Source organism: Cynocephalus volans, chromosome 8 (genome assembly GCF_027409185.1).
Source record: "Cynocephalus volans isolate mCynVol1 chromosome 8, mCynVol1.pri, whole genome shotgun sequence".
Classification (NCBI taxonomy): domain Eukaryota; kingdom Metazoa; phylum Chordata; class Mammalia; order Dermoptera; family Cynocephalidae; genus Cynocephalus; species Cynocephalus volans.
In genome coordinates, this window is record NC_084467.1 from 2570185 (window position 1) to 2586165 (window position 15981).

General features: G+C 46.5%; 1 protein-coding gene across 3 annotated transcripts in view; it reads right to left on the minus strand.

The window, feature by feature from the left end:
• Positions 1-15981, minus strand: part of CEP104 (centrosomal protein 104) — a 37307-nt gene that overhangs the window by 6362 nt on the left and 14964 nt on the right. Inside the window, exons 9-18 of one of the 3 annotated variants that reach the window (XM_063104790.1) lie at positions 15725-15919; positions 13702-13899; positions 12862-13029; positions 12009-12182; positions 10027-10203; positions 6105-6311; positions 5580-5687; positions 1733-1769; positions 1441-1507; positions 580-688 (exon numbers count right to left, since the gene is read on the minus strand). In XM_063104790.1, the coding sequence (XP_062960860.1) occupies positions 580-688; positions 1441-1507; positions 1733-1769; positions 5580-5687; positions 6105-6311; positions 10027-10203; positions 12009-12182; positions 12862-13029; positions 13702-13899; positions 15725-15919 (1440 nt within the window). Of the gene's footprint in view, positions 1-579; positions 689-1440; positions 1508-1732; positions 1770-5579; positions 5688-6104; positions 6312-10026; positions 10204-12008; positions 12183-12861; positions 13030-13701; positions 13900-15724; positions 15950-15981 lie in introns of all 3 variants that reach the window. The other 2 variants (XM_063104789.1, XM_063104791.1) reach the window with 2 other exon arrangements.

The window sequence follows — 15981 nt, forward strand, 5'->3', positions numbered from 1 at the left end:
AGGCAGCACCGAGCACTGCCAGGAGGGTGCTGCAGAGGGCGTGGGCCACTGTGAGGTGCTGCTGGCAGGCTGGGAGCTGGCAGAACCACCTTGCAGCCCCATGTGGCATCGGCCCTGCAGCTGAGCATCTGCATGTCCAGCAGTCCACTGCCAGATGTGCCCCCACAGAGTGCACTCGTGGGTGCCCCAGGAGGTGTAGGCCTGAATGTCTGCAGCAACCTTACTCACAGCCGTCCCAAACCAGATACCCTAAACCACAGAAGCAATGGAAAGGATAAGTAAATCCTGGCCTGTTTGCACCGTGGATGCTATGAAGCAAGAACACAAACATGCTACAGATGATTACATGCTGTGTGATTCCATTTGTGTGAAGCTCAAAAAGCAGGTAACACAATTGTGGCATCAGACCCCAGGATGGTGACAACTCTGGGGAGGAGACCCGAGGGGCATGTGACACCTCATGGCTTATGGGTGTTTACGTGTGTGTGCTGTGCCTCAACTACTGGTCTCACAGCTTCCCCTCTGAAAGCATGGGGACTTGGGGTATCTAAGTGGCACAGCCCTGTGCCTGGGTCCGACCTGCTTGCAGTGGCCACATCTCGTCAGCATGAGGCAGTGCTTCCAGTAGTGGAGGTCCAGACCTTCCTCCGTGAAGGACTCGCTTCTCTCTCCACAAAAGATACACAAGCTGCAAGGAAACAGCAGAGCAGGAAGTGAAGGCAGAGTCCAGTTCACGGTGGCCCCTGCTCCCATGGCCCAAGGACACCCTGAACACTTTCCCATCCCTCTGTGCTGGTGCCTTCCCCCACCTGAGTCGCCAAGCCTGCTGCAGCCCAGCTGGACCTCACTGGAGGGAGTGCAGCGGGGGCTGCCTGGGTCCTCTGTTAAAGCCCTGCAACAGAGTCTTCACCAAGTAGGTGCTTGAAATAAATTAGCTCAAGATCCTCCCAAGTCCCAGCTTTGTTAGCACACTCAAGCTCAAAGCGCATTTCAAGTCACAAGAAAAGACATGCCAAAGACATTTCCCTTAAATTCCTGTAGGTTTGTCCTGGCCAAAAAGAAAAGTGTTTTGCTGCTACAATACTTTGTGTCTGTGACAGCAATTTTTTTTTTTTTTTTTTTAAGGGATCCGAACCCGGGGCCTTGGTGTTATCAGCACCGCACTCTCCCGAGTGAGCCACGGGCCGGCCCTGTGACAGCAATTTTGACAAACAGGCTGGTAACTTCTGTTGGGGTACAGAGAAGGAAAGTTATCCTGACTTACTGGGAGTTAATGCTGATTAGTTTAGAAGACAACTTTCCTAGCTTTTAAATTTACTGAAAAAGCCAATTAATCTACAAAATCATAATGAACTAGGGAGAAGGTATGTAGTTTTCAGTATTTTTATGTGATCAGTCTCTCCAGTCATCATGTAATAGGTTAAAGACAGTTTGACTCACTTATCTAAATAGTGATCATCTGGAATTGCCAGAGCATCAGGCAAAGCTGCTTTTCTTCCTTGAGTGTCTGAATAGATTAAAAGAAAACAATTTAAGTAACTTTTTGTAAAAGTTATTTTCAAATTATTAGTAATCACTTCAATGTGGACTACTTAAGATACTTTAAAATATTATACAAGTTATTTTACATTCGGCTTTAAGACGTCTGAAATGCAGCAGGTGTCACGCAGATACCTGCCACATGACCGAGGGCGGTTTCTGCGCGGGGCTCCCACGACCTGTGCTTACGTACCTGGATTCCTTGGCTTCCCAGCATCACTCTCCTTTTCCTGAGACACAAAAGCAGAGAGGTCAGGGTCAGGGTTGCAGCGGGCATAGAGTCTACCTGGGACATGTTTTAATGCTGAAAGTATGCTCTTAGGTTTTGTTTTAGAATTTTCATCTTCAGGTAACACAACTTTTTGAAAGAGGTATCAGCATTCCTTCCTCCCGTTCTCCCGCAAGCCCCTCCCCTCGGGCCCTCAGCCCCCCGCCTCATGGAGGTGGTTCTTGTCCAGGCCACGGATTCCTGCACGTTGCTCACCCACCACCCCTTTTCACCACCATCTCACTTGGCCACTCAGTGGCATGTGGCGCGTTGGTCGCCCCTTCTCATCCAGGCTCCCAGGACACCCCTCGAATCTGGTTTCCTCCAACAGCTCTGGCTGTGACTGTTTTCTCCAGGTCCCCCTCTTCCCTGTCTATGTTTACTCTAATGGTGCTCCCATCCAGTTCCCAGGCTTTAGATACACCTCTCTGTTGAGAGCCCAGAAATTTCCACCTTCAGCCAGGCCCTCCCTCCACATGCGTTTCTAGTCACTGTCAACTTCACGCATCTAAACCCAACTCCTGCTCTCCCTCTTGAGCCCACACCTCTCTCTGTCTCTCATCTCAGATCGTGGTGTCTTTGCTCTCCACTCTTCAGGCCACAAACCTGCAGAGTTCCGACTCCTTTCCAACTTCTATCAGACCCACCAGCAAATCCTATAGGCTCTGGTTTCAAAACACACCCAGAACGCAACCGCTTCTCACCACCCCCACCACCAATTCCAGGACTGTGGCTATAGCTTCGTAAAGGATTTCCCTGCTGCTCCTAATACGGGGGCCAGGGTGACCCTGTTAGCACCTCAGTAAGGTGACTGACTTCTGCTCAAAACCCTCTGACAAACTTCTAAGCCACCCTCTAAGCCTGTCCCCACCATCTGAGGTGGTCCGGCCACACCAGCTTCCCCGCTGCTCCCTGCAGGGGCTGGGCCCGTTCCTGCCTCGGGGTCTTTGCACCAGCTCTGCTCCAGTCCTTGTCCAGTGATTTGGAGGCTGTCCCACCTCCTCTAGCTCTATGTGCTGTTGCCATGGGCCACCCTCCCCGCTTCAGAACCCCATCTCTGCTTTAGTCTCCTCCCTAGCACGGACCACTGCCTCCCGTGCTTTGCATCTTCCTGATTCATCTCGTTTACTGTCTGTCTCCACTCTGGGAACTGAAGGCCCACAAGGGCAGGATTTGTGTCTGTTTTGTTCACTGCTGACTCCCCAGTACCCCAGTACCTGGTACATATGAGTCCTGAGAAATACCCGTAGACTACATGAATAATTTAGGAGTTGGAAAATTCTTTGTACCCAGTGGGCTCCGGTAGCAGAGGCAGGAATCTATCTGGGCCTTCTCCACTAGTCTCCCTCTCTCTCTCCTCTTCTTCCTCCTGCTCAGGTGCTGATGACAGGTGGAGTTCTAACTTAATAACCTGGACAGAAAAGGTCCGCTCTGCCTCCAGAGTGTCACCCGCTGGCTGCAGGGCCGTGCTGCTGCAGCTCGTGGGCAGACATGTGGTTCACGGTTGGTTCTGGGGCTGGGGCCCTTCCCGCCACTGCTCCTAAGCGGCTTCCCGCATCCTCCCAGTCTTGAGACACACCTCAAGTTTTCCTCCCTGCCACTCAGCCTTCCAACACTACTATCATCTACAAAAACTGAAAAAATTCTGAGATGGGACACAGCAATAGGAGTCACAGCCGCGGGATTCTGTGCCGTGACGGGGAGCAAGCGCTTAGCGTCAGGGCTGAGGCACCCACCAGCTCCTGACCTTGAGTAAGTCCCTTTAGTTTGCTGTGTTTGTTTCCTCATTTGTATGCCATCAGGAATAATAATTTATGTGCGCCAGGTCACTGAGAGCATGGCTACACATGAAAGTCTTCATACGCCACAGTCTACCACACGAGCCAAGGAACCGCCCCCCAGCCCCCCACCTCCCTGCCCCGTTCTCTCCTTTTCTCACCTTTCTGTCATTCAGGCATCTAGTGGAAATGTTACTGTGGCTTTCTGCCATAGGAAGTTCAATGTACATTTGGTCGTCTTTTCTCTTTTATTTCCCTTCCAACCCATTTCTCCTTTTCACTGTGGTGAGGACACTGAGCGTGTGCTGCAGCGTGCAGTCCAGCAGGGTCCTGCAGGCAGCAGCACAGCCGGCCCAGACCCTGCTCATGTTGACGGCTGAAACTTTAGACCTTCAACAGCAGCTTTCCGTGAACCCCACTTTTTCTTTTTAAAATAAATTTTTTTTCAACTTAGGGAACTTAATACAAAATTAGTGTTATGAAACTAACTTAAATCTCAGAAGCAGGGCAGTTTAAGAGGAAGAGGATTACACTCAACCAAACACTATCTGATCCCACTGTATGTGATTCCTCCACAGGCTGAAGAGTAAGGGCTTGCTAAGCAGAATATTTACCCGAATCCTTCCTGTTCCAATGCACTGAAATCAGATCTTCACATTCAAGCTGGTTTTGTGTAGAAGGTTACAAATCTTGATTCTCATTTGACTTTTAGACAGGGTTCTTTAGCTGAAAAACTTATGGGAGGAAAGCCCACAGCTAGTGGGGCAAAAAGTCTATCTAATCAAGTATACGTTGATTCTCAGTTGATTTTTAGATAGGGTTTTTAGGTAATGCATGTAGGGGACAAAAGTCCTCAGCTAGGGGGCAAAAGCCCACAGCTAGTGGGCAATGGCCCATCTAATCAATTCTTTTTTTTTTTTTTTTGACCAGTAAAGGGATCGCAACCCTCAGCATGGTGTTGTCTGTGCCACGCTCAGCCAGTGAGTGCACCAGCCATCCCTATATAGGATCTGAACTCGTGGCCTCGGCACTCCCAGCGCCACACTCTCCCGAGTGAGCCATGGGGCTGGCCCCATCTAATCAATTCTAATCACTGTTTAGGGATGGGATTATGTACTTTGATTATTTAACATACTGATTTTTGTTAAAAGATGTTGAAAGAATTGCTGTAGGGAAAAATGTTTGCTAAGGGCAAGCTGTTTGTTGGTGGAAACTTTAGAGACAATTATACTTAGATTTAATCATAAGAATGTAACTTTTGCTTAAATCATTTAAGGAGAGGTTATATGTTGGATTAGATAATGATTGCAGTTTGATCAACCTAGCTTTTCATAAATTGTACTTTGGAATGTCACATTCTTGATTTAAATGAATTCCTAGTTTCTATTGTTTAAGCTATACTTAGCTGTAGATAACTTTTGTCACATTGTCCATGTCTTTGAGTCCTTTTGAAATGACTGAATCAAGTGATTTTTCTTGTGAAACTTCCTTGTCTTTACAATAAAAACAAGCTAACTGTGACTCGGGGCTGTACCCAGTTTTCTCCTTCTAACAGAAGAGTTGCTGAGGTGCAGGCCCTTCGGGCTTCTCATTGCATTCATGTTGCTTTGAGTAATCCTTTTTGCATCTCTGTTACATAGTGAGAAGTGTGTAACAGTTTTGCTCCTTTGCCTCTGAAGGAGGCTAGGGGCCTCAGGGGAGAGGACCTCTGTCTCTTCCCCTCTCTCATTCTGCACAGCTCCAGGACTCCTCTCTAAACACTGGCAGCAGCTCACTCCAGTCCCGACAAAGAGAAGCACATGACAGATGATCAGACACGAATTCCAACCATCTAAGGGAGGACTTCTTTTATCTACCCCCAAACTAGTTTAAAAACAATAAAGACACCCATTTGCACAATCCCACTGAAGGTAAATCAAGGACACTGTGTATCTAAATAACGAAATAAATTTCAACTTAAAGCAGCCTGATGAAAATACATTAACTTCTCCCACCTGGACTTCAGCCTGAATTTCTCTCAGTGCTGCCAACTGCCCTTGTAAAGCTTTGATTTCTTCTTTCTTTTGTTTTTCTGCTGCTTCTGTAGCAGCTTTTTTCTGTGCCTGGTAAGAAAATTATGTTTCCATTAGAATAGCTTTTTAGGGTATTCTTAGAAATTGGGAGACAAATGATGGCATATAAATTATGTTTCTTATACATTATGAAAGTCACTAAGACCACTAATATAACTAGGGTTATACTGTTAAATTTCTCTGATTAATTTAATAAATGATTATCAATAGATGAAACTGCGAATGTCCTCATGGCTATCGTTACTCCTATTTACAGACTGGGAAGCTGACGGTCTCACAGGCAAACAGTGGAAGAGCCAAGATCTGAACTCAGGGAAGCAAAACTCATAGCCAGCATGCCTGTGCTGCCCGAGCACCCGGCTCTGGAGAACAATCTGTTATTTATTCATGCACCAAGTAGCTTCTTAAATACAGGGTTAGATTGTGATTTCGTTAAAGTTAACTTACCCTAATTTCAGCATCTGTAGGTCTGCCATCTATTTTAGCAAATCCCTCAAAGATTGTTTTGTAGAGGACATTCTTGCGAGTGTGGTTGTCATCTGGAGGGAGGTACTCTAGAATAAAAGCCTGGTGCTGTTTATACATGTCCAAAATAATTCTAACCGCTGTTTCTCGCACCTCATACACTCTGTGCTCCAGGGCACTCACTGAAAACTAAAAATAAAGTTGGGAGGGGTTCTTGTTGTTACTGAGCCTTAAAATGACAAAGTTATTTTTTTCCAGCATAAAAGTACATTCTAAAAATTTGAAAAAGAAAAGAAAAAGAAAACACCATACACAGAATCCTATATATTAAGACACATACAGAGAGTCATTCTCTTAGTTGACCTTACATACATGGTTGAACTCACGTATGTCTCATTTGTGTTTTGCTTTTTTCTACTTAACGCATTAACAAGCATCTTTTAGGTCATATCCTTCCATAAACTTCCCGTTGAGTATTACAAAACGTTCCAAACATACGGAGGAAGGGATACGAGAAACTTCATGGATCCACCGTCTAGATTTATCCAATGTTACAATTTTACATGCTTGCTTTTTGTTTGTCAGAAATAGAACACCTTGGCTACGTGTCAGTCCCCTGTGTAGGTCTCCCCGGCCACTGTCTTCTTGTCCTTGTTGGAGGTGCCCACTCTCTTGAAGCTGCCACCCACGTGTCTTCACTTACTGCAGTGTGTGCACAGCTGCGAGGGTGTATGTGTGCGTAGTTTTTTCTCTTTAAACATTATAACAGTATACTGTGCTTCTTTCTGAAATTTCCTCTTTCCTTACTCAACATTACGTTTTCGCGTCTGTGCGCATTCATTCCTCTTGAACCATTTCATTCATGTGAACTGCTCTGTGGTGCCGCATCATATGAACACGTAGTATACTCATCCGGCCCCAGACCAACATTGACGTTCTTAGGAAATCGACATTGCCCAATGGTCCTCTGGGCATCCAGGGCTCTCAGTTCCTGGGCATCCTCACTTCAGACGGTCTCAGACTGAGCCCCACACTCTGACGTTCTCTCCAGACGCTGTCATTCCAGTCATTGTACCATCCCCGAAAGCACTGCTCTGAGGGACCCCACACTCTGATCGCCGCCTCCTACTTCCAGCCTCCTTTCTGTGCTCCTTCCTCGAGTCTCCCAACCCTGCTGGCCCTGCAGTCCATCCCTGCTGCTGCTGCTGTCTTTCCACATCTGCCATCTCCCTCACATCTTTCACTGCACTGTGTCCAGTTTGGCTTGTACGGTCACCGGGATAGTCACTGCTCATCCATGCACACCTGTGACATCCCGGGCCCTTTCTCCCTTCTTTGTGTCACCAGGAGAAGCTGAATGTGATGGCAGACTTCAGAATCACGCAGGCTGGTTTCCCTTTAGACTTCCAGCCATATACAGCAAGGGGGCCCTGGGCACTGCATAGCAGACCCTTGTCAGTCCACTCCAATGTCAAGGGGAGCATTTTATACTCCCTTCTTGCCTCTCAGACCTCCACTATCCATCTCAGCTTGGAGCTGACTTCCTCCTGGGAGGAGCATGACGGTCCTCCTCCCATCTGAGGCCAGCCCTGCTGTTGTACCCTGAGCTCAAGGACTCGGCTTCCACTACTCCCCATACCCGTCTCCTAATTCTATCCATTTTTCCGTCTTCTGCCCCCCATACCCCCTGGCTGGATCATTCCTGCCAGCATTTAGATGGCCCAAGACATGAAGTCGTGCTCAACGAAACCAGCTCCTTTTCTTCCTCAGTGCACACTCAGTCCCTGACAATTACGATGGGCCATCCTGGTCAATGGGAATGTGGGCAGTGGCTTAACCCATGAAAACCTCCCTCTCACAATCCTCTAGTCACATTCCTTTATTCAGTGCCCTGGGACGTGATATGTGAAAACTGGTGGCATCATACATGTAGGACACCGAGTCCCCAAATGACTGTACGTAGCAGAGCATGCTCTATCTTTGCTAACTGCAGGGGACCATGAAGAGAGACAGCGATAAACTTTTACTGTGTCAAGCCACTGAAATTTTAGCATCTGTTACTGTATTGTAGCCAACTGTAACTAATCTTGAAGTGGGGTGCTGCTGTAAGAATTTGAATCTGTGGGGCAGGCTTCATGGCTCTGTGGTGGGGAGCAAGGAACTGAGCTTGCAGGCAGGAAAGAGGGGGCACCATGCTGTGCAGAACCTCTGCCACAGCTCTTGCCCACTGCAAATCAGAAGGCAGAGTGCGGCCTGCTGAGCTGGCAGTGCTAGGAGGATACAGGGGAATCACTGGGGTATTGCAGTGTCTGGGCTACAGCTGGCTGCCTCTGACAAGCTATGCAAAAGGAAGCTGAGCTCAGGACAGAACTGGCAGTGCGCAATCAGAAATGAAAGGACTGGGCTTCTCTGAGTCCGATGGGGACCCACCGGCAGGCCTGAGGGGAGGGTACCATGACGAAAACTGTGTTCCACAGGAGAGCTCCCAGTGTTTTGCTGAGAGCAGTCTACAGGGGCAAGGGAGGAAGAGGAAGGAAAGTCCACTGCGGAGTCTGTGACCTCAGCCCAGGCAAGAGGTGGCTGGCCCAGCTGGGAGCAGTGAAGGTGTGGGACCTGGTCAGGTCTGGACATGTTTTCAGGGAGGGCCCAAAGCATTTGCTAATGGAGGCTCGAGACAAGGGGGAGAGTCAAAGGAGACTCCAAGGTCATGGCCTGAGAAGGCAGAAGGATGGAGCTGCTGAGTACTGAGTTGGGAAGGCTGGAAATGAGCAAGTGGAGTTTGATTGGGACATGGTGAGTCTGAGGCTTGCTAACATCAAAGTGGAGGCACGAGTAGGTGACAGGAGCCGAGTCAGGGGGCCAGGGGAGCAGGACAGGCCTTCGATATATATTTCGAGTCTTCAATAAACGGAGTCAGTGAGGGGCTGGCCCCGTGGCTCACTTGGGAGGGTGAGGTGCTGGTAGCGCCGAGGCTGCGGGTTAGGATCCTATATAAGGATGGCCGGTGCGCACACTGAGCGTGGTGCAGACAACACTGTGCTGAGGGTTGCGATCCCTTTACCGGTGAGAAAACAAAAAACAAAAAACGGAGTCAGTGAGATGGCTGAGGGAGGTAAGAGCAGGGAGAAAGGAGAACAGGTGTGTCACGCTGCAATGCGACAGGCAGGAAGAGGGAGCAGAACCAGCAAAGCAACTGAGATGGCGAGGCTTGTGCGGCGAGGGAACAGGAGGGCACGGGGCTCTGAACTCCCACATCTATCAATGAGACAGGTGAGCAGCAATATGCCTGGCTGTGCATTTTACTATGTCAGGTCCAACAGGAACAGAGAATCCACAGAGAAGAAAGTTGGTGACTGGCTCACCGCAGCTGCCTCCGCCTCTCTCCGCATGAGAGGAACCGAGGCGGAGAGCCCGTCTCTGGACTGGACTGGTAACACTCACCGCGAAGCATTTATCCACACGACTGGCTAAGATGCTGGCCGCACAGTCAGAGCTACATTGCCAACACGTTTGGAATCAGGACATAGGGAATTTTTGATTGCCAGAAAATTTCTTAGAACGTCCATGGTTTAATTACAGTTGTCCAAAGCACAAAAAACACGTACACTTAGTATACCTGATAGTCTCTGCTATACTGCAGTTATTTCTTATACACAAGGAAATGTTTCTTATGACTTGTTTCCCACTGTGGACAAAGATCTGTACATACCAGGCACCAACTAATGAAATTAATAAAAGCAGGAAGACTGCAATTGCTATTTCTAGATGCAACAGTGATAACTTTTCCAAAATCAATCACTCATTCGTCCATTCATTCAGCAAACAAAGATCAGACGCTTGCCATGTTCCAGGCACTGTCCTAAGTGCTGGGGACACAGTGGCACATGACACGAGGCCTGCTCACCTTCATCACGTTGTCGACGGTGAAGCCCGAGCTCCCAGTGCCCAGGCCTTCAAGCAGTCGGGCCAGAAGGCCCATCTGACTCATTGCCAGGTGAATCGAAGAGTTTCCTTTCAATGGTTGCACCAAGTAAGATGGGATGATTTGCAGGGACTTCACTTCCTTAAACAAGGCCATTTCCTATAAAAGTCAATAGAGTTTGTTAATTTTTGCTGGAAAATGCTAGAGGAAATTTAGTACGATTTAGTATAGTTTCCAAACTAAACAGTGAAGGAAAAAATAGGGAAATAAAAGATAATAGTGACGAGTGGCAGTAAAATCCTTGGTCTGTAAGATCATATTTCTTTTTTTGGCAGCTGGCTGGTATGGGGACCCAAACCCTTGACCTGGTGTTACAACACCGTGCTCTTCCAAACTGAGCTAACAGACCAGCCCAAGAGCATATCTCTATTGAAAGCATAATAACAATTAGGAACTAAAACCTAAAGCATAAGAAATAAAACCGTGATCACTTGGCCATTAATGAAAGCTTTACAGAAAACATAACTGAAAACTTGAAGGTTTCTGTTCTCAGTATTGCCAAACCTCAAGAAAAAGTTTTCTAAAACTACAAAATAAATTATAATTTTGCTGCTAGAACTATCACTGCTTTAGTATTTATTGAACATTAACCGAGAGTGTAACCACGTAGGTTCTCCAGTTAATATGACTACTAGTGGGCCAAGATGAAAAAATGTCAGTACCATTACATATGTTAATGTCTCTAAACAAAAAAGTCTTTCTGTGATAGATATTTATCATTTTATTAGCCAGATACAGAGAAAGAAATGATAAAATATTGAAGCATTTAAGTTGCAATACAGAAAAAAATCCATTTTTAATAAGTCTGTAAGTCAATAATCTCTCACTTTGCCAGCATGATAAACTGTATATCTGGGCCTATGAGTGGCTCTGTACAGACGTAAAAGACAAAAGAAGAATAAGAGCATTCCTCAGAGAAATCTGAACGGTGAACTCCCTAAACCACAACCAACGCCGCGAGTATGGCGCATTCAGTCAGCGGTCTGCACGCTGGTGTGCTGCAGTCTTAACCCTGCAGTGTGCTGTGGTGAGATGACCTCACCCCCAACTACTCGGAAGTCAACATGGCTTAAGAAAACTAAACGGAGCGGTACAAGTTCTCATTTCCAACCTGTCTCTTGAAAGACGGCCCCTCCACGCTCTAACCCGCGCTAACAAGGAACGCACTGTAGCACTTTAGTATCACCTGTGTTTACCTTCTTACCATTATGACTTATTTTTCCTTATTAATTTTTCCTAAAAATTTAAGTTTATCAAATGAAACTAGGCCTGTGGTTCTTCATATTTTGGAGAAATTACCCTTTTGAGAAACTATGAAAGCTCTGAATTCCTTCTTAAGAGTGATAGGCACACTCACAAAATTTTGTGAAACATTGAGTTCCTAGACTTTCTGAAGCCCAAGGACTTTCTGACCCTTAAGAACTCCTAGACTAGATGAATCCATTAGCTAATTTAAAGACAGTGAAATACATTTTCAACTACTTGGTACAACTGTGTGCCAGAAAACTCTCATACGTTTACTTCTACTTTGGTTTTTCCCACAATGCCTAATCTACAGCAGGCTGCTTGGTGAAAGAAAGAAGATATGTACATTAAGACAATTACGCTTTATCATTTCTTTACCCTCAATGTTCTATTTTGATATAGTTTTTCATATATTTTTATTTACTTAAAAAATTAATGTTGGTAAGAGAAACACTGGGAAGCCAAAGTGTACGTTTTAACCAAAGTTTACGTCTAACACAAGTTTACCTTTGGAACATAAGGACAGTGTGATAATGAACCCCAAAGGGTAATTTATAATGCTCTTGAGTAGACATACTCTTGTAAGGCATTAAGAAAGGCAGATGTCTGTAGAATATGTTTATTATTTATGGTTTCAAATGTCATGATGCAGTTCAGACCTGAATAAAATTTGCAGCTATGACACGGAGGCGGGTGGAAGAATCTCCAGTTCTGGAGAGCAAAACGGGAACGGTTCTGTCCACACAGTGGGCTGTTTCGAGTTTGCTCAGTTTATGTTTGGGGATATATTGTGTGATTATCATTTTCAACAATTTCAAAGAAGCCTGGAAGACCTAAGAAAAAGTGATAAACACAGATGAGCTACTATAATTGAATTCCACCAAAAGTAAACATGAAATTCACTATTAGTAGTAAATACGGACACTATATTGAAAATTACACCTTGTCTGAAGGGCTGAAATGGCAAACTGAAAGCTTCCAGATGAGGACCCTGCATGTAGAAGACGCATGCTCTTACTTCATTGTATCACGAAGTGCTCAACCTACTTCCTGGACACCAGACAGCTAGCATTACTGCCTCAATGGATCCGCTCCTGTGTTAACGCAGACAGCAGGATAACTGTGAAATGTTCCTTCTGAAGGCCCATTTGGAATTAGGAAAATTCAATAGTAACTCCTAAGCTCCTCAGGTTTCATGAAAAATAAAAACATAAGCTGCACACTTGTTAGTTGTGGTGAATCAGGACACTGCAATCACCTGGCTTTGAAGACCATGGAAAAGTGATCACTGTTCAAGGCTGGAGAGTATGACCCTAGCAACGATAGATTTCACGGACCCTTCATGTACAACCAACTGTACCCTCTATTTCTTGCTAAGAGAACCTTAAATCCTAGCTATGCTATTAAGCTAGAGTTGGTGACTATGTCAGTGACCAGGTTCTCTCTCAAGTTGTTCTGGTGTACTGTGGCATGTCATGTGATCTGGAGCCAGCGCCAGCTGAGGAAACTCACTGAGGTCACAATGTCCTTGATGGCTCTTCTAATGAGAAAGATGGACGCCCTCAGTGTGCTCTTTAAATCTTCTTTTGGGGTTCCAACAGGCATTTCCATCAACTTTTGGTACAAAGTAAGCAGTGCATCCTCTCGGTAGGACCACGTCTTGGAATAGGCCCCAGCCACCTGCCGCAAAACAGGAGCCTGGCTTTACGCAAGAGCTAGCACTTTTGTGACAGCACATGACTACCCTCTCCAGCGCCAGACAACTTGAGGCTTTTTTTTAAAACTAAGAATCTTTTCTAATAACAGGATCTCTACAGAATAAATATGCCTACTTAGAGAAATAATTTTTCTAATAAGGAGAAAACTTAAGACTATGTTAAAATATGGAAAATATTTAAAAATCCACTAAGAAGAAACGTCTTAAAGCTGAGAACCAGGGGCAAAACCCCACTGGGTTCGTTTCTATAAGGCGATACTTTTTTGGGGGGGGCTGGTATTGGGGTCTGGACCCCTGACCTTGGTGTTATCAGCACCACACTCTCCCAAGTGAGCCATAGGAGAGACTTTCATCTTTTACTTTGCCAACATTGTTCACTGGAATTAGCTGGTGTTCACAGAAGGGAGCTGATGTTTAATACGAGCTCTGTGAATACCAGAAACACCCAGTCTTAAATGATATTCATACATAAAATTTTAGCTCACGTTCCTACAGTTTCACATAATTAATAATTTACAAAAGACTCTCCAGTTCAATGAAGGACCGAGGGACATCAACACCATCACAGATGCAGAGCTCAGGTGTCCCCCCTTCTTCCTTCCCCCGTGTGTGTACGCGGCCTCCCCCTCCTGTACCAGCGTCTCTCCCAGCACGTCGATGGCAGAGCTGGCTTCTCTCAAGGCCTTTTCTGTCAAGGGCTCCGGCTCCCCTGACACGCCTCCTCTCCCAGCAGTGCTGGCGTCCACCTCACCCACTGCTGGCTCCAGCGATGCTTCCCCCTGCTGCTTGCGAATGGCTGGGAGAGGCCGCTCGTCATAGGGCAGGGACTCTGCCTGCAGGACAGTGAAGGACAATCTGAGAGACGTTATTTGCTAAAAATCAGTATCATCCGATTACGATAATTTATACAACAAATAGGATGTAACTGAAAAAATTACATGAGGCTTTCTATGCCCTTCTAAACTCATTATAGACCTAATAAAAAGAAAGGAACACAGACTCTGCCTCAATTACTACTTCCCAGTAAGCGATTTCAGTGCAACTGACATGGGGATTACTAAAGTAAAAGTTATTACACTTTTTTTTTTCTGACGGGATCTCTGATATTCTCTTATTTTACTCCTTAGAACTAAGTATCAAACCTGATTTTAATAAACATGTTCATTATCAGGCGACCTTACACTTAAAACAGGTAGCCGAAGTTAAAGAGTCCTTCCGCAAGCCTTCTCTGCAGTGCCCACCAAAACTCGGGACGGGTTGTCTATTCCACCCACCACTCCAACAACTACGAGGGCACTTCAGAAAGTTTGTGGAAAAACAGAATTAAAAGATAATACAAATCTTTCTATGAACTTCTCAAGTACCCTCGTATTTACTGAGCCCCTAATTTGCGCCAGGCCCTGTTCTGGTGCCCCATGTACAGCAACGAACAAGATGAACTTCCAGCCCTGAAGGGGTTTACAGCCTCATGGGAGAGACAAAGTTACACAATTCACCACAATTTATATGTGTGTGTATGTGTGTATATATGTATATACACATATATATTTTTGGTGGCTGGCTGGTACAGGGATCTGTACCCTTGACCTTGATGTTACGAGGCTGTGCTCTAGCCACCTGAGCAAAGGTACACAATTAATCACGTAATTACGTAGCAGAATTTTGGTAACTGAGACCATAAAGAGGCATGATTCCTGATTCGTTTTCTGAGGTGGGTGTTCCTGTGACACTGAAGCAGAGGGGGTGACCATTCATCCTCAGTACCTACTAAGAGACTGATGCAGTGTGCACCACGTGCGAGCACAGGGTTCCTATATTTTAGAATTGACTCGTAGTGGTAGAACGCTCTGAGATGATGAGTCAGGGAAAGACCACAGGCCATCTTTCGATGCTAGCTGCTGCTTCACAGGCTGGCCTGTGACTGACGCTCTCAGGGTGGGCTGGAAGCTCCTGCTTAGAGCGGCACAGGCTCGCTCCCTGAGGTGGAGTGTGGCGCAGACGTGGGGCTCAGAGCCACCGTGACAGGAGCCAGCCCTCTGGTGACGGGGAGCCAGAGAGAGCGGAAGGATGGGAAGAGCCCAGGTTTCTGAAAATGCTGTCATGCTAATGAATCAAACCAACCCTGAAACCCATATGATCTCTTGAGAGTTCCTAGATAAAAAAGCCAACAAGACTCCCAGGTTGTTCCTTTCAACACAGGAGGTCCTGCAGGAATGGTGACTAGACACAAAACACTCCTGAGGCTCTACTGTGGCCAGTTCATGCACTAGGCATTTTACAAATATTGTCCCTCTTATTCCTTGAAACAATGCTTTCAGCAGATGTTTGTACATTTTTATAGAGAGAAAAGCAGAGGCTCAGAAGGATGAAGGGTGTGTAAGACCACAGGCTGACAAGAGCAGGCATGGGGGGGGCCCCCGGCATGCCTGACTGCAGATGGGGCCCCCACACGAGCTGGCTGACAGGCCCATTGCTTACAGTGTCATGTCCTTGCCTCAGTGTTTACGTCTCCCTCCTGGGCTGTGGTGTGGAGGGGTTGGCTGTGGGGTGCACTTATGTTTCCCATGCACTGGAACAGTACCTGGCACAATGCAGGGCTTCAGCAAGTATCTGCTGAATACACGGAATACTGACCTGACCCGAGTTACCCACACTGACCTCTGGATGAAGATTTGTGGCAGGCAGCAAGTGGTCTACTGCAGAACGCCGAGGAGAAGTAGTCAGAGAATAGGACGAAGGCTTTTCCTGGAGGAAGGATTCTGCAAACCAGTTTTCAGCTACTCTTTCTTCTGGCCGTGGTAGTAGGGAGGGCAGCGGCTTCTGGTGGCAAGGACTGCCAGAGTGAACAAGGGGCTGGAGGGGCAAACCAAAAGGTCTTCGGATCTACAGAAGAAAAGGGATATTTGACTTCAAAT